Source organism: Nesoenas mayeri, assembly GCF_963082525.1.
Source record: "Nesoenas mayeri genome assembly, chromosome: 4".
Taxonomy (NCBI): domain Eukaryota; kingdom Metazoa; phylum Chordata; class Aves; order Columbiformes; family Columbidae; genus Nesoenas; species Nesoenas mayeri.
The window spans coordinates 74,692,188-74,710,872 of NC_137540.1; the positions used below are offsets into that span (position 1 = coordinate 74,692,188).

General features: G+C 47.3%; 1 protein-coding gene across 5 annotated transcripts in view; it reads left to right on the forward strand.

The window, feature by feature from the left end:
• Window positions 1–18,685, forward strand: part of PTPRA (protein tyrosine phosphatase receptor type A) — a 130,520-nt gene that overhangs the window by 16,739 nt on the left and 95,096 nt on the right. For 3 of the 5 annotated variants that reach the window (XM_080344414.1, XM_080344413.1, XM_080344415.1), the window contains one exon: window positions 9,282–9,419. In XM_080344414.1, coding sequence (XP_080200540.1) covers window positions 9,402–9,419 — 18 coding nt within the window. In that variant the 5' untranslated portion in view covers window positions 9,282–9,401. Of the gene's footprint in view, window positions 1–9,281; window positions 9,420–18,685 lie in introns of those variants that run through there. The other 2 variants (XM_080344416.1, XM_080344412.1) reach the window with 2 other exon arrangements.

Sequence of the window (18,685 nt, forward strand, 5' to 3'; positions counted from 1 at the left end):
CACTATAGAACTTCAGGCAAGTCAGTTGCAAAGTCACTTAAGGTGGAACAGAATAAAAAATTTAGCTGTTATGAGGTTAAGGCTGTAAAGGTAGATAAGTACTGATCTAGAGGCCGTGGAGGGCTGGTGACTACAAAGTTATGGCAAACTCATATCAAATTCTTGTGTTTAGTCCTTGGGATGTGGCCTTGGTGTCTTGGGACCGTCCTGTGCATGCTGGGCACTTGTATTTTTTGCTGTTCATCCTTTCTTCCTAAGAGCAGAATGCAAGGATGTGTGAGAGCGTATGTGCCCGAGTGCTGGGGTCACGTCTTTGACCCATCAGCACACGGAAATATCTGTAAGAAAACTGGTGCTGGTGGAGATGGGAACCATCCTGACTGTAGTCGGGGCAGATGGGACGCGCAGACTGAACCAGCCCATCTAGTTTAGGCTTTATTAATTAGACGTGTTATCGGAGTCATCTGTATTTTCTTTCCTTTTCTCTTTCCAAACCAGTTCTTCTGCTTCGTTACCCGCAGAAGAGCACAGTCTGAATCCTCAAGACTCGCACGGCAATGTTTGTTTCTCGTGATCTGTAGTAATGCTGTAATGTTGTAACAACTTTGAGAACTCAGTGGAGCTTTGTGAGCTGTGGGTATCATAATTTTTGGAGTTGACAGTTCTGTCCAAGTGTCATTGTAATTTTGGGAGTTGATGGTACAGCATGTCCGCCCTAGCACGCTGTCGGTGTTTCTGAAGACTTCCACCCCACGCGTAATTCTTTGCTTGCTGTAGGATGCTTCAGATCTTACAAGGATTGGAAAGGAGACTGGAGTGCAGTGCAAAGATCCCTGAGCACTTTGTGCTGGAGACTGGGAAGTGTTGCAGGTCAAAAATGATACGAGTGATGCGGGTCTGCCCTTGCATCCCAGCCCTGCTGCTGCTTGCTGTTGGAGGCGTTGAATTGTACGTATATGAGATGCGGTTTGTCATGTCAAAGCCCTTGAGGTGCTGGAGCGAGTTGAGAGAAGGAAACGGAGCTGGTGAGGGGCTGGAGCACAAGTGTGATGGAGCGGCTGAGGGACCTGGGGGTTCAGCTGGAGAACAGGAGCTGAGGGGAGACCTTCTGATCTCTGAACTGCCTGAAAGGAGCTTGGAGCCAGGGGGGGTCGGGCTCTGCTCCCCAGGAACAAGCGCCAGGAGCAGAGGAAACGGCCTCAAGTTGCGCCAGGGGAGGTTGAGGTTGGATGTGGGAACAATTTCTTCCCCAAAGGGCTGTGGGGCATTGGAACAGGCTGCCCAGGGCAGTGCTGGAGTCACCATCCCTGGAGGGTTGGACAGACGGACATGAGGTTCTCAGGACATGGGGCAGGGACAGGGGTGGGTTAATGGCGACTGTGCCCATATCTGTGTGTGGAGGGCGAGATTGTAAAACCCTCCAAGTGTGACGTGCCCACATCTGATGTGAGAGATGGGGGCACCTTGTCAGGCCACCCTGTGCTTGCGTGTCCACATTTCAGCCCCGTGAGTCTGTTTTCCAGCCGCCGTTTGATGGGGTGAAGGGCAGCTCTGCGTGTTGGCTTCATGTCTAACGCTCTTCCAGGGAAAATCCTCATTCACGGAATGAGCCGCTGGATCATCCCTCCATAAATGGGGGGAAATGGCTGTTAACGATGGCTTTGTAGCCGGCTTGGATATTGCCCAGATCCCTTCCAGGACAAGATGATGACAGTGCACACGCGCAGCGTGTGTTATCCGTGAAGTCCTTTCCCCAGGGGTGGAGCATCTTTGTGTACGCACAGCATCTCCCACGTTAATAGGCTGCTGGTGTCTTAAATCGGCAAATTAATTGGGATATTTCCTGCCCCTGCATCCCCTCTCTGAAGCTACAAATCCGCCTTGTTTCTGCTGAAGATCTGCGATGCTGAGATATGTGGAGGTTAAATTGCAGATAAACCTTTGGGTTGCAAGGGGGGATGCACACGCTGTGCTTCCTCCTCAACTTGTGTCCAACTTTAGTGATTTTGTAACACTATTTTATATTGTGATTCCTCCTCGCGAATGCAAGCGGCCCCGTTGCTACGGAGGGGGAAAACCTCAGGAACACTAATCTTCAGTGATCCAACACTGGAGATAGCACTGAGTCACTGCTGAAAGCCTCAAAGCAAAACAGATGTTCAGTTAATAGTGATTAAGTTAAAGGTACCAGATGAGCAAAGTTTCAACTAAACTATTTAATGTGCGGTTGCTAACTCAGACCGAGCGTGAGCAAACAAGGTGCAATGCAAAAATGGGCTTCTTTTCTGTCTTAAAGCTCCTGCATGTTTTTATTAAAACTTTTTTCCATTTTATTTTCCTTTTTTTTTAAATAGGTCTTTCCGGCTTGACTCATTCTGACTGTAGTTGGAACCTTTAGGCCTGGGTGGGAAGGTAGTTATTTTGTAAGGCACGAGAGCACTAGGGTGATGGGCTTTTGTTGCTGCCTCTGTCACCTCATTGCCTGACAAGTCACTTCTTTAGGAGTGTCCTGTGTCTGTGAGCTTGGACTCAACGATCCTTGTGGGTCCCTTCCAACTCAGGACATTCTATGTAGTTGGGGATAATTACACTTGCTCTCCAAACTAAGGAAACTGGACTTCATGAGTGCATCTGCTCAGCCTCGCTTTTGCATTCGGGAACGAGTAGAAAACTTTGAATCTGAACGTGAGTGTCGTACAGCTGTTAGGTTTCGAGTAGGAGACCGTTTTTGAAGATATTATGTACTTAAAAATGAATAAAATTAAGATCAGAACTGTGATTCCAGGAACTCTTTGGGCAGCCAACACTGGAAGCCCCTTGAGATGCTTCTGGTGTAGGTATTAGATTCCTGTTCCTTTGATCATTGCTGAGAAACCTGCAGTATTTTCTGACTGTTGGAAGCACAAATGCCACTCGAATTGGAGCACAGGATTTAATGCTCAAAAAAACAAATAAAGGGAAGGAATTACGTCCTGGTCGCTCTTCTCAGCAGCACGTGCCGTGCGAGCAATTCTGGGCTTCTTAAGTCCAGTGAATATCTGATATATGTGAAAAAGGACCGTGGCCAGAACTTCCCTCCAGGGTAAGTCCCCTAATCGCTCTGCTCTGTACTTTGGGGTGCAGTGACTTGCGTATTGGGCTGGTGAACATCGCGGCATCGTCAGCGAAGGACAGAAAAGCCCGTGGGCTGGTGTGCTGAGCCCAAGCAGGAGCTGAAGCCAGGGCTCCGTCTTTTTTCTTCTTGACAAGTTCTAGATGGTTTCTATTAAGAAAAAAAAGCTTTTTGGATCTTGTCTGTGGGTGCCTCCCTTTGTAGGCTTTTTTTTTTCAAGAGCCTGGATGCTGAGCACTTAACCCTCCATCCTGCTTACGGGAAGTGGGACAGACAGCAAACCTTGTTGGCACCTTATTTCACTTAATTCCTGCATTTAATCATGCCTTTGCTTTTAAGAGAGTCTCTGCCAAAATCAAGAAGCTAAGAATGAAGATCATTATTGTGGCAATGGAAGCAATCGTGTTCCCGCTCTGTGTGCAGTGGAGGAAAGGAGCAGCCTGGGTTTGATCGGGTCTCCTGGGACACACTGGCCTGCAGGAGTTAATTTTGCCGCCGGCTTCTCTGTCCGTGAGGAATCCATTTATGCTGGAAGTAAATGGCAATTTCTTGCAGCGAGGATCAGCTTCACTGCTGGAGAAAGGGATGGATCTTTATCATCCATATAGCTGCTGCTCTCTGTGCCTTTTTTATTTGTTGCTCATCTAAACTAAACTCTTTGCTGATTAACTTGCCTGTATGATATCAGATTTCACAGGGACCTACAAGGATTTTTCTTGCTTGCATGTGCTGTTTCTCTGCAATTTCTATCACTGCAGTAATCAAGCAGTAGCCATCGAGAAGACTGAGTAGATAAATGTGCAAATTCTCCAGGCAAAACTAAGTACAGGTAGGAGTTGGAGCAGCTCATCCTGGAAACCATGTCTGGGCGGCTCATTGATGAGAAAATCATCAGGAGTGGTCAATCAGGGCAAGTCCTGCCTGACCAACTGGAGCAACTTCTATGATGAAGTCCCTGGGCTGGTAGACGAGAGGAGATCAGTGGATATTGTCCACCTGGGCTTCAGTAAGACTTTAGACCTTGTCTCCCATGAGATCCTCATGGAGAAGCTGTCGTTGTATGGACTGGGTGAACAGACAGTGATTTGGGTTGAAAACTCGTTGGATGGCTGGACCTGGAGGGTGGTGACCAGTGGCACAAAGTCTACTGGGAGGCCAGTGACTCGCCGTGTACCCCCAGGGTCAATACTGGGGCCAGTCCTGTGTAACATCTTCATTAAGGATCTGAATGATGGGGCTGAGAGCACCCTCAGCCAGCTTACTGGTGACACCAAACTGGTTTCAGACTGAGAAGATCAGCTGATATTCCAGAGGGTTGTGCTGTCATCCAGTGGGACCTCAGCAGGCTGGAGAAATGGGCCAACAGGGACCTCCCGATGTTCAACAAGGAGAAGGTCGAAGTCCTGGCCCTGGAGAGGAACAACCCAGGCACCAGTATGTGCTGGGGGCACCCAGCTGGAGAACAGCTTGGCAGGAAAGGACCTGGGGGTCCTGGTGGACACCAAGGTGACCAGGAGCCAGCAATGTGGCCTTGTCACAAAGAGGGACAGTGGTGTCCTGGATGGCATTAGACAAAGCGTCACCAGCAGGTTGAGGAAGGTTGATCCTTCCCTCTGCCCAGCACTGGTGAGGCCACACCTGGAGCACTGGGTCCAGTGCTGGGCTCCCCGGTACAGGAGAGACACGGACAGACTGGAGAGAGTCCAGCCAAGGGCCATGAAGATGATTCAGGGCCTGGAGCTTCTCTGCTGTGAGGAAAGGCTGAGAGAGCTGGGACTGGTCAGCCTGGAGAAGGCTCAGGGGATCTCACCAATGTCCATAAACACCTGACAGGAGGTTGCAGAGGGGACGGGGCCTCTTTCCAGTGGTGCCCAGTGACATTGAGCAACGGGCACAAACTGAGACATGGAAAGGTCCTCATGAACATGAGGAAACACTTTTTGACCGTGAGGGTGACCAAGCACTGGCACAGGTTGACCCAAGAGGTTGTGGAGTCTCCATCCTTGGAGATTTTCAAAAGCCGTCTGGATGTGGTCACGGGCAACGAGGTCTGGGTGGCCCTGGTTGATCAGGGGCTTGGACCAGGTGATCTCCAGAGGTCCCGTCCCACCTCAGCCACTCTGGGATTCTGAGCCGGGGAGGTTGAAGTTCTCAGGAGATCCAGGTGGGCTGAGCCCTCTGTAGGGGTCTGACTGTATATAAACACGGCTGGATTTTGGATCGTATAGGATCACATCTGCTTTGCTGTATAAATGTGAAATGTCTTAATAATTCTTCTCTTGCTGCCTTGGATTAATTTCTATCTTTATGCTGCGTGTTTTCTTTCGCTTGCTTCTTCCTTTCACCTTCCCAGATGTCTCCTCAGAGCAACTTCCGTGACTCTTATTGTTCTACTTGTTTTCATTCTCCTTCTTGGGTAAATATATTATATTTTGGTTTAAGTGTGATTCCCTAGAGCTTTACAAAATGCTCTTTCCCCGCTGCATTTTGAAGTATTAGTTGCAAAAGAAAGGGGAGGGAGTCCCAATTCAGGTGCATTTCTCTTTCTGTATCTCTTTTGTCTTCTAAATGCGACTAAAGCCACAAGTAAATAACGCTAATTTTTGCAACCATCTGTGATCGCAGGACCAAGCTGTTTCAGAGTAGTGTTTTTAGTGCTTTATCTGTTAAGGGGGGAAGAGAAACCCTCTTTGCATTAGCAACAACACCCCATCTCCCACAAATCGCCGTCTGCGCTCCCATCCACCACAAAAACCCAAAGCAAACAAAGATCCGAGCAAAGGCAGGAAACGTTTTGGGTGTAATTGCCGGTAGATCTTTGCTTTCGCGATTACTATTTTCACCCAAAAAGACAACCCAGCAGTGCTGCGGTTTACTCGCCTGGATTTATTTATTATGAGCTTTCGCTGGGTTCTTAATTTGACTTTTTTGGCAGCTCCATGAGTTTTAAAATGTCCTGGATGAGCGTCTCTTGGATAAAAACAGCCCATGGAGGAAGGGAAGGGGCTGGTGCTGGTATCAGAACCTGGTTTGGGGGCTATTTTGAGGGTTGGAGAAAAAAAATCAAAATCAAACCTTGAATAATGGTCCGGAAAACTGTGATTTAGCATCAGCATCTTGTCATGGCCATGTGTAGCAGCAGAATAAAACCATAACTGCTTATCTTTAATGTGTCCAAATTACCCACTTAAAATACCATATTGGAGATACGAGAGTCTAGAAGATAAATAGGACTTGTCTGGGGAGGGAATATTAAATAATCAACCCATATCTGTATTGTGGGGGGGAAAGATCTTCCATTTCTGATCTGAGGAACTGGTTTATCTGCCTGGGAAATTGTTTTACTGCCCCATGTGTTGCATTTGTTGGTCTGTCAGAAATCAGGGCTTGCCTGGGTAGATGCTGTGAAACACTCACTACTCAGCAATCCTGTACATTCTGCAAGTTGTGTTATGTATAAATTGCTGCAATATTCATCCTGTTTCCATAATTCTTTTAAAATTAAGCTTCTTAAAAAGCTTCAGCATTTCTGGTCTCGTAGGCTCCTATAGCGTGAAATGCGCAGGTATTTTTCCTCTGATACTCTGATACTTCTCTGAGCTTCCTCCACGTATTCTCCAATTCTTACGTGTAATATTCCTGTTATAAATAACTCCTTTATTGAATCCTCGAGGCAGATGCTGCCTACATTTGTATATTATATCCAAGTTGAGGTCTGACAGCTTAGTGCATAGTCCTGCCCTCTTGGGAGCAAGAAATTGAGATGGCAACAGGGAAAATATCCATGCCCCTATAGGTAACCCCCATTTCCCTATAGCTAATCCCTCTATAGCTAACCCATTTTCCCTATATCTAATCTCCTTTTCTGAATATAGAGCGACGGCGTGCGTCTCCTCGCAACCCGCAGGAGGCCGGAGAAGTGGCAGACAGATGTGCAAAGGATTATTATATTTGATCAGGCTTTGAAATGGGCTGGAGATAAAGCCCTTGGTGTTTACTGGGCCATTAAACATTTATTAGCCTCTCTTGGTAACACTGTAAATAAGAGCTCTGATTAGAGGGGAGGGGTTTAGCTGTTGATTTTTGCACTGATTTTTGGAGATGGAGAAGCAGGTCGGGGAGTTTTTAAGAGGTTGATTTGGGGGAACATCTGCCCAGATGTTTTGAAGAGAGGGGGCAGAGGAGCTGGCCCAGCCCAGCTCGTCTTTATCGGGAGGAAATGCTGAAATCTTGGGAAGTGGGAGAATTTAAACAACAATGAAAAAACACAAAGATTAGGGCACGAGTCGCGAGTTAATCTATCCCTGCCCTTCCGAACAAAAGTCCTTCCTGCCCTCAGGTCAGAATGGCTTTTGGGTCTGGATTTAATTAGATTTGAAAGAGGTTTCTTGCCTATTCCCCTCAAAGCCTCCGCGCACACGCCAGCCTCGCCGAGACTGTGCTTTTTCCTTCTTATTTCCATCGTCAGGCTTTTATTTCCTTTTCACCCCCTCCCCAAACTTTAACGGGCGATGAACGGCATCACCGCAAGGCTCAGACTTTTCCAGCGGGGTCTTGGCTGCAGCACCTACTTTGCGATGGGGGTTTTGAAAGGCGGAATATGACGGGATTACCGTATCGCTGGGAGGCCGCAGCCCGGCGATCCACACCGCAGGCAGTCCCTCTGAAGTCAATGAGATTGCAAAGCGTGTAAATCAGGCTGGAATTCGGCATTTTCCTCGAAAAGCGGGGGATATTTGTTTTACTTGCATATAAATGGCTTCTAATAAGACTCTCTAGACATGACCGATCCTTCTCATCACACCGTCGCTCCTTGCAGTCCCAAAGTTACTCTTGGCATCCTTTCATGGGGAATATGGGTGTTTACTGCCGGGCTTGCTGGGAATGACTCAGGAGGGACCCGCGGTGTGAACGGAGAAAGGAGACGGGCTTGTTTTCGCACTCTCCTCATTTTTGAGCCTCTGCCGTGTTCCTGTTCCACCGTTTCGACCTCGTCAGGCTGTGGGATAATTAGAAGGAGCCTGTTTGGCTACAAAGCCGGGTTGCCGCGAGCAAGCCCGGCTTATTTCTTGGGCAATGCAAATCGATGGAGTGGGCGACCAAGGAGCGTTGCTGCACCACGGGGGAGAAGATGCTCTGCTGCTCCTTCCCTGTGTCTGCAGAATATATCTCCTTTCTACAATGTAAAATAAATAGGATCTATTCTGCTGCCTGGGTGGTTTGGGTGCTGTGCACAGTTTACTCCCCATGTGTGAGGGCTTGAATGCTCTAATAAAGCATTATAATAATGAAATTGGCTTTTCACTTGCTACAGTTGAGGGGATTGTTAATTTTGGCTGTGGTGTTCTAGCAGCATAGGTGGTTTTAGCTATTCCAGACTTGCTTTATGAAAATGTATCTTGCCTGTTTATGTGCTGTGCGGCATGTGGGGAGCGCAGCGAGCGTTGGTTGAAAATGGAATCTAAAAACTGGAAGGAGTCCTACAGAAAGTAACCGAGAAACTGAATATATTTAATTGAATAATTGAGAAAATAACCGGGTCCCATTGAGCTGGTTGCCAAGGCAGTAATTCACTCATCTCTCCCCCAGCCTGATGAAATAGTTATTGTTTTCCTCTCCTCTTTACCAACGTACCCACAGCTCCGGAAGAGCCGCTCGGCGCTCTCGCCGATGCTCCAACTGATCTGGCCCTAATTCCAGCTCAGAGCCATTTTTGGGAGGGGTGCGGAGCTTTGGAGGCACCTTTCACTGGGTCAGGATGTAAAACCTGGCACAGCCGGAGAACTCTTCAGCTTTAGGCCAAGTAATATATGCTCTTGTTGTCCTCTCTACAAAACACAGCAGTTTAAGACTATGTTTCTTGTTTATTTTGTATTAGCAGACTGTGTAGCTTTGGATTCCTCCTATGCTATGATCTTATCTCTTCTCAACCACCTCCATGCCTTCTACAGGCTGCGGTACCTGCAGCTCTACCTGGAATACCTTGATAAACTCATTTCATATACATTAGCAGCTGGGATAATCTCAGTTATATGGGACAGCCCAGTTCATCCACAACAAAATTCAAGCAGTTAGGGCAATAAAACGTTTTACTTCATGGGGCTGATCTGTGAAACGACTCGCTCGTCTTGGCACAAGCCGTTAACTGGGTGGTTTTTATCTCTTACAGGGCGCATCGAGAATAATCGTCAGCCTTAATAAGGATTGATTGTGTACTGCCCATCATCGTCCTGGTTTGATATTAATCGGAAAAAGCTTTGACCATCACGTTGGGGAGGTGAACAGTTGCATGAGCGGCCCTTTTAAGGTATAGTAGAAACATAAATTAGATCTTAATAAGCGCGATCATCCTGGATTGGAGGGTTGCCTTTGTTTTGGTGCAAACTTTCAGGAATCTACTGTTGTCTATTTACTTGAAAGAATCTTTCATTTTTGAAACTTGTGTTGCATGACGTGTAGAGTTTGGATATCAATATTTGCGCTATTTTGAAGAGGGGTTTTCTTAAGGCTGTTTTTTTCTTGGTTGTACAAACTGGTGTTAGACTGAAATACACTGACCTCTGCTGTTACCTTGGCACAGAGGGGCTCATAACTCTGGCGTGAGTGATTTATTAAGGAGGAGGAAAGGAAGGTCACAGAGTAAGAATGAAGGTTATGGAGTAAGAAAGAACGTTACTGAGGACGTCAGTGAATTCAAAACCAACATCTAGCAGGGAGTTTGTGGGAAGTTGTTCCGGTCAAAGTTCTTCCCCTGCTCTGACTTGAGGAAAAGATTGTAAGATTTCTTGTTCTGTATTTCAAAGGAGTCATTCCAACCAAAATGTGTTTGGTGCTAGGGTGGTGTTGCTAGCACAGCAAACTGAGATGTGTGCGTGAAACCTGGTGATGTGAAACGAGCTCTTCTTTTAAAGCATTTCTTGTTGCTGTGGCTTTCACAGGTTCCCTCTGCCTGGAGATGAAATTTGTGTGTGTGGTTTGCTATTTCCCCCGAGCTCGCACGCAGGGTCCTGCTGACACTGCAGCCGCTTCAGGCTGCACCAGTTTATGGTTTCCTGCAAAAACTCTTTGAACCCTTTGCAAACCTGGTGCGACACCTTCGTGCCAAACCGAAGCCGCTCGTAACTTTTACGGGTGACTAAATGCTTCCCTTTGAATTTGTGAGATACGTAGCGGTGAGTCTCGGGTCTGTGCATGGGCTTAACTCAGTTTCATGTTGTGTTTTGCTGGATGGGTTTTTTAGTCTGCTTGGCTCGCTTTTGGATTTGACCTCTTTTTGAGGACAAGAGCTGAATGCATCCCACTAATTCACAGAGAAGAGGCCAACTGTCCTAGAGAGACTTTGTCCTTGGTCCATGCTGATCCCAGAAAAGGTTTAAGTTCAATCAAGCAATAGTCAGAGATACAGAAGAAATTTCCCTATGATACACACTGTAAACGTGAATAACTTAAACTCTGTTTAATATTCTGGTTTTGCTGGCATAAGAAAAGCCATTTTAGAGATTGAATATATTCAGATGTCTACCAAAATAACCCCAGTCCTATCATAATCCAGTGTGTATGTAGGACAAAGATGCTCCTGCACACTGAGTAGCTTTCTCAAAAAACACCTATAGTCTGGATGCGCCTATCAAGGCTTCTTGGCAGTTTGGTTTTGGAGCCGGCAATTCAGCAGCCAGTTGGGATCCTAAATCCACTGGGATCCGTGGGATGTGTGAACTCACCTGAAGAGCAGCTGCTCGCGGTGTAAATGATCTCGACAAAATTGCTTCTGTCTGAGTGGTTAGTTTCGCATGATGTACCCAGATGTGGATGTGACGCTGACAGCTGGAGCAAAACAGCCCAACGGCAAAATCCCTTCAGAACAAGACAGCCGGGTCCACAGCCGAGGTCATGGGACTTGTTTTGTCATAGAATAGTTTGAGTTGAATGGACATTCAAAGCTCATCCAGTCCAACCTCTGCAATGAACAGGAACATGTTCACCCAGATCAGATTGCTTTTGTAGGCTACTGGGAAGGCGTTTTGGGCTGAGTGTGTTTTTCTCTCTAAAACTGTGGTTACAAAATAGCCAATGCAAGTTTGAGCACCCTTTGATGCTTTGATGGGTTTCTTGATAAAGTGTTTCATTCTCCATCACTGATTGATTCATGATAGAGCTCAAAAGCATTCGGATTTGGATTATGTGGGAGAAAATGAACACGTGAAGTCTGTACAAAGCCACCCACTCAGCTGGATCACCAGATTGCTGGGCTTTGTTTTCTCTGGTCACATTCACTTGTCACAAGTTACCGTCCCCTTTTTATCAGCCATTTTCGCAATGTCACACATTTATTCCAGCTCAGCCTTAGTAGGGGGTATGATGCCAGCAGACCAGGGAGCTGGTGTCTGCAGAACACAGGTAAGAAGACATCAAAGGTTAGATGTAAAACCCCAATTACTGCTGAAAAGGTTCTGTTTGTGTAACTGGAACCCTTGGGATCGCAGACATCGTAGCGCTCCCAGGTCTGGTGGCTCCTCTGAGAAGAGGTTGCAATGGTCAGAAATCAAACTGGCTGAACTAGAAACACAGCACAGGGGAAAGAGGGTGAGAGGTAGAAAAATCATAGAACAGTTTGGGTTGAAGGGACCTTCCCAGCTCCCCCAGTGCCCCCCCTGCCATGACAGGGACATCTTCACCAGCTCAGGGTGCTCAGAGCCCCGTCCAGCCTGGCCTGGGATGTCTCCAGGGATGGTTCATCCACCACCTCTCTGGCCAACCTGGGCCAGGCTCTCACCACCCTCAGGGACAACAATTCCTTCCTTATGTCCAGCCTGAATCTCCCTCCTTTAGTTTAAAACCATCACCCCTTGTCCTGTGACAACAGGCCCTGCTGAAAAGCCTGTCCCCATCTTTCTATGGGTCCCGTTTAAGTCCAGAAAGGCCGCACTAAGGTCCTCCCGGAGCTTCTCTTCTCCAGCTGAACACCCCAACTCTCTCAGCCTGTCCCCCAGCAGAGCTGTTCCACAAAAGCTCCACTGACACCACTCACCGCCTCTCCCAAAGAGCAGGAGTGGGAGTCCAGCCTTTTCTCACCAGGGATGGTTGCTCTGGCTCATTCCTGCCTGATCTTCCAGGGCTTTGGTGTCTGGCCCAGCTCCCCGTACCGGACAGGACAGTTTCACCAACTCACGGTTGGGTCAGCCCAGGTTTTTCCACCCTAATTATTTCGACGGTCTCAGCCGGTTTACGGGAGGTGTAGTGGGGAAGTGTCTTCATTGAGGTGCAAAACTTGCAATGAGAACAAGGGTGAGCTCTTCTCCCCAAGCCTTAGGCCAGCAGGCCCGCCTTAGGCCAGGCGTTAAGAACACCCTACTGTTTGAGCGCTGTGCCAGCAGTGAGGGATGTGCCGTGGGGGCGGCTTCGTAGGAAATGGAGCGTTTTCAGATCTGCCGAGAAGCCGCCGCTGTGTGCAGCAGGTCGGAAGCTGTGCCGTCGGGATTCCTGCCAGGAGACGGTTCTTGGAAACTCTTCAGCGCGCGGTGCGAGCAGCAGGGCGGGAGGTCTCGGTTTGAACTCTAGATGATAAAACCACGGAGGTTTTGGCAGGGCTGGGTGTTAGGATGCCTTTGCTTGGCCTTTCTCGTGGGGCTGTAGAGGTGAACCCCTGCCTGGGCTGGCTCAGAAACTTCCATCTGACTTTGTAGGAAGCTGAAGTTTCCGCTGAATAGGAAACTTTTTGGGGAGTGTAACAACTGTGTGTTATTGGATGGAATTCTCCAACCCTTTGGCTACACCCAGCCTATTTTTCTGAATCAAACTAGTGCTGAAACAACCCTGCAGGGTCATTAATTCTTTTTAATGCTGACTTTCTTCTTCCATGTTCGTCTTCCCTGACGTCTGGTCTTGCTGCTCACGTTACCTCTTGGCCTGTAAGAGGAAAGGGTAGTGGAGGTCATTTGTGACTCACTGAGACCCTTGATTGACTGAAAACACCTTTTTTTTTCTGATAACTCTCAATTTGGGCAGAAGAGAAAAGGAGGGAATAGATATATAATCTCTGATTAAATCCACCATGAGTTTCTTCCGTAGGAATCCATATGCACTACTGCAGTGGAAGTAACACCGATCATTATTGTTTGCTGTAAAATTCACCCCAAATACTCTCAGTTCTCCATCACATAGGGATTTAGGGGCTCACAGCACAGGGCAAGACACAGAGGGAGGAGGGAGAACTCATTCGCTGCAGTTCCTGGAGGCAAGTTAAGTACTCATGTTTTGGGGTGTATGATCACACACATAGCAGCAATGTTGGGGTTTGGTTTCTGCTGCCCCAAGAGATGGGGGGGAATTCAGGATCATAGAATCACAGAATCATTTCAGTTGGAAGAGACACTCAGGATCATCGAGTCCAACCATAACCCAACTCCAGCACTAACCCGTGTCCCTGAGAACCTCGTTTAAATGCCTTTTAAACCCCTCCAGGGATGGTGACTCCAGCACTGCCTGGGCAGCCTGTTCCAATGCCCCACAGCCCTTTCCAGGAAATGATTCCTTTCCTAATATCCAATCTAAACCTCCCCTGGCACAACTCGAGGCCGTTTCCTCTCGTCCTATCACTTGGGAGAAGAGACCAACCCCCTCCACACTCCAACCTCCTTTCAGGCAGTTGTAGACAGTGATAAGGTCTCCCCTCACCCTCCTATTTTCAAAGCTGAACAGCCCCAATAAATTGAAAATGAAGAATAAACGGAAAAAGTCGGAGCTGTGGCTGGAGCCTGGAGTGGCAATTAGTCTTTAACTCAGGTCTGACTTTCCTCAGTATTTTTTTCTGTGTAGTTTCCCCATCACTTTCTTTGAATCCTGTCATTTTATTTTTCAGAAAACTTTAACATTTGTGGAGAAGGGAGGAAAATCTCACTGCAAGGGCTGTGTCAGCGTCTATTTCTTAAACCCCTGTGAGAGCAGTTGGTCAGAAAACTATGGGGAGAGCTGAGCCTAACAGAGCCAAGCTGAGCTTGAATGCTCCCTTGCTTTAAGCTCATCCGTATCAGCAAGGTACGGTAGGAGCAGAAATCCTTTTATTGGTGATAAGGATAAGGAGAATTTCCCAAAGCTCAGGCTTCCTCCCTGTGTTTTTTCTCCGAGGAGGCCCTGAGAAAAGCAGATACACTGGGAAATGGAAACTCCAGACAAGCCCGTGCACGCAGGGGTGTGCGTACCCACATGCAGGTACACGGAGTGCTCTCCCAAGTAGCCCAGAACCTGAGAAAACCGAGATAAAATCAAGAGACAATTGAAGTTAATTATACTTCCAGGGCAATTGGAGATGGGTTGAAATCTTGTGGGGTTTCTGAGCCCTCACGCTGCAATTTGGGTTTGGTTGCTGTGGTCATTGGGGCTCGATTGGGACTGTTTGCTGGTGTCAGAGCGTAGTGGCTTTTGGGCTGTGGATGGCACAGATGTCACCACCAAAACCCAATCATCTTCTCATTGCAAATTCTTCTCTATGTCACTTGGCTCCTTTCATGGTGGAGGGAGCAGCCCCTTGTTCTTCAAACTGCACAGCACAAGTTTGGATTCAATAGAAGTTTTGGCTGTAGATTAAAAAACAACAAGTAAAGAGCATTTTAACATGTGACTGAACTTGGTTGTTCTTTTTCCACCCACATAGTTTCCCTTCCTTTGCATCCTTACCAAACTCTGGCCTGAGTTTTGTGTTTCGGGCAATGGTGAGGTCACTAGCCTGACTTTGAACTCCATTAACTTCTCCAAAGAGCCTTCAAAAAAGCCACATTCCAAGAAGTTTTGGATATCTCTGGTTTACAAAGGAACTGGGATATGACCAAACTCCTAGAAATGCCAGATATTGGACATTCTGGCATTTATAGGTGAGCTGGTGTGGAGCAGCTGAATTAGAAATCCATTATGAGGGTTAAAAGCCTGAGAAACAAAAGGAAGAGCTTTGCTTTAGCTGTAGAAGAACTAAAATCTTTAGAGACCAAGCAATGGGAGCACACAAAACACACAAAACTGTGTGGAAAGGTATTTCTTGCCATCTCATTTTCCCCATCCTGTGAATTTAGTCCAAGAAATGCTCTACTAACTTCAGAATTTTGCCTGGCGTAACCTTTGGGTCTACAAGCGCGTCGTAGCAAAGCACCATCAAACACGTCGTTATGGGACATTGCGCTTCGTGTTTTTTGGTATGTCCGCGTATTTGTCCAGAACTGTTCTCCACCAGCAGAAGGACGTGGTACGGTTAACAAAATAACACATCCTTATTTTTATTCACTTAAGATGGAAGATCTTTGTTCACAGAATCATGAATGAAACAAGACGGTGCCTCATAGCGAGTATTAAGGAAATAATAATAATAATAAGAAGAAGAAGAAGAAGAAGAAGAAGAAGTCGTCGTCTTTGGAATGGTCTTTCCCTCTGGCACTCAGGCTCCGCAGTCAGTAATTCGAAGAAGGTTTTGTGGGAAGGGGAGATGAGATACAAGAGTTGTTATAACTCCCCCAAAGGTGAAAACTTCTAAAGCCAGGACCAGACCGCTAATCTTCTTAATTCCGGCTCAGCACTTCACTGTGAGATCATTATTCTGTTTAATTAATCTGCGCGATGCCTCTGAAGCCTCCAAAGCCATAATGCTACATATGCCTTAAAAAATCCTGCTGCAAGTCCTTGTTTGAGTCTCTAGGAACCATTTGCTGTCCCCAACACCTTTTTGCTTGAACTTTGCCTATAAGGAACTATCCCCAAACCTTGGGTGGTCGTACTCTGATCTGATCACCAGGGCTGATATATTGCTCGTGTTCATACGGGAACGTTGTTTTCAATAGAGTTCTTGGTGCAAAAATTGGCTAAAATGCTAGTGTTTGATAGGTATGGGTACAGTGGTAGTGTTGACAATGTCATTCATAGTTTTCATTTAACGGTGAGTAAAGTGTCGTGTTCTTAAGTTTAATTTTCTAAAGACAGGAGAGCGGTGATAGGACCCACTCTGCATTTATCAGCCCATCCACCCCAAGGAACCTTTTGCACTGACTGAGCAATTTCAGCCACGTTTGAGAAACTTGAGAGTCTCCAAATCTTGCAAGTCCCGTGAAAACTGAGCAGCAAGGAGGTTGACTGGAGAGCTGATAAGACTTCAGTCTGATCAGGCTTGATGAAAAGTCTCGCTGCGTAAATTTGCTTCTTAGCTAATCCAGATTTGATTTGTAGGGTGATGCCAACTCCCCAGTTGACGTCATGGTGTTACCAAAGCCTCGTGCGTGACAGTCGCTTCACCCCTCTGCCGCATTAACCTCTGTTTCACGTACGGGTGACTTCATCTCTCACGCCGCCTCTTTCACAGGCATTAGCAGATTTACCGGCAGCACCTCGCGCATCTAAACGCTGTCAGCGCCCCGACACTGCGGCTTATCTAACGCGTCACGTCGCAAACTGTGAAACTGGAGATTCGGCCCCACTTTAAAGCGCCGTAAGCGGCAGAACTAATGCAGCTCAGCATACTGATGAGGGAGGTATTTATCGTTAAGTGTTGAGTCGTGTTCAGCTTCATCCTTGAAACCGTTCTGGGAGGTTCGTTTTCTCAGGCTGAGCTTTGCAGGGTCCTTGGGAAACAACCAGCTGAAGGACGACTGGGAGCAGCAGGAGAAAAGAGCCCAACTCACTGATTTTCAGGGAAATGGCCTAGAAAATGAAATACTCTGTATAATTTATAGAAGACCTTAAGTAAGGAAGGGGAAGGGATTGATGTAGAAATGATTGTGCTTTTTGGGGAGAATGGGAAGATGAAACCTAAGAAGAGATGTAAGCCGGCAGGTTACCACGAGGATAAAAGTTTACGGTATCACTTGGGGGCATCCAAAACCTTGGTATTTTCATTTTGGAGAACCCCTTCTCACTGTCTGTTTGGTCACTGTCATCTCTTAACTCAGGCTGGACATGAGGAAGGAATTGTTGTCCCTGAGGGTGGTGAGAGCCTGGCCCAGGTTGGCCAGAGAGGTGGTGGATGAACCATCCCTGGAGACATCCCAGGCCAGGCTGGACGGGGCTCTGAGCAACCGGAGCTGGTGAAGATGTCCCTGCTCATGGCAGGGGGGGCACTGGGGGAGCTGGGGAGGTCCCTTCAACCCAAACTATTCTGTGATTCTATGAATTTTAACTGGTAAATATCAATATGAGTGACAGTGTTGCTTTTAACCTTCTCTGTGCTCAGTCAAATAGCATTTAGAGCTAAAGCTGGTTTTGGTGTTACCTGGAGACACGGAATGGAGATTGAGATCAAAGGCTGTTTTGTAACGAAAGGACTTCAAAAACCAGCGGGTTTGTGAGGTACCACATCATCAGGGGCTCATTGGAAGGGGCGTATCACTTACTCCTCAAATTTATAACCCGGCAAGTTTAAATTCTCTGCTGAGAAAGGGCTGGGTCTCTTTAGCTTGGAGAAGAGGAGACTGAGGGGTGACCTCATTAATGTTTACAGATATATAAAGGGTGAGTGTCAGGAGGATGGAGCCAGGCTCTTCTCGGTGACAACCAGTGACAGGACAAGGGGTAATGGGTACAAACTGGAACACAAGAGGTTCCATGTAGGTTTGAGAAGAAACTTGTTGGGGGTGAGGGTGGCAGAGCCTGGCCCAGGCTGCCCAGGGGGGTTGTGGAGTCTCCTTCTGTGCAGACATTCCAACCCGCCTGGACACCTTCCTGTGTAACCTCATCTGGGTGTTCCTGCTCCATGGGGGGATTGCACTGGATGAGCTTTCCAGGTCCCTTCCAACCCCTGACACTCTGGGATTCTGTGAGGATGGATTCAACCAGGAGGGGAAATCGCCGCCTGTCCAAGCGGGTGTGGTGGTTTCTGTGAATCTGAGTAATTTCACCCCAGCCCCTGGAGACTGGCTGGGTTTGGATTGCAAACCTCCAAATTATGTGTGATGTAATAGCCGAGTTACTCAAAACCAAAACGATCTGAATATCTGTCCTCCTGACTTGGATGGAAAACCTCCAAGAGCAAAGATGGTTTTTGTTTAGATGCCCTGAAATTCGCATCAAAAACCCCAAACGCGCAAATTCGGCTCTAACTACTTGACATCTCCACATCTAACTTGCAATATCCCTGGGATGATCTCCATTTGATTCCACCGCGAACGTGAAATTCCGTCTGAACCGCACGGTGCAGAACTGGTGTCAACTGGGAACCCCAAGAATTTTTAAAGGGAAATTATAGCAAACAAGGGAAACCAACTTCCAAATCTAAATCCTCCGCGAGCACAATACAATTATAGCAGCTTTCCCGGGTCAGGAAACAAACTCTGCGACTGCTGTATTCCTGTGTGTGATATTTCTGACACACAATGTTATCTCTGTAATTGTTGTGTGTGCTTTTATGTAGCGCAGTTAGGGTGGGGCTGGGGTTAATGGAGATGTTAATCGTTTTCACGTTCCTAATTTAGGCTCTGAATGCTGCCGTTTCGGTGCAGAGTGAGTAACAAAAATTATTCATGCTATTGTGCTGCTGTCACATCTGTGGCGTAGGGAGATGGCTTCAGCTCAGCCTAAGTCAGCCGAGATCTCCCAGGCCTTGGA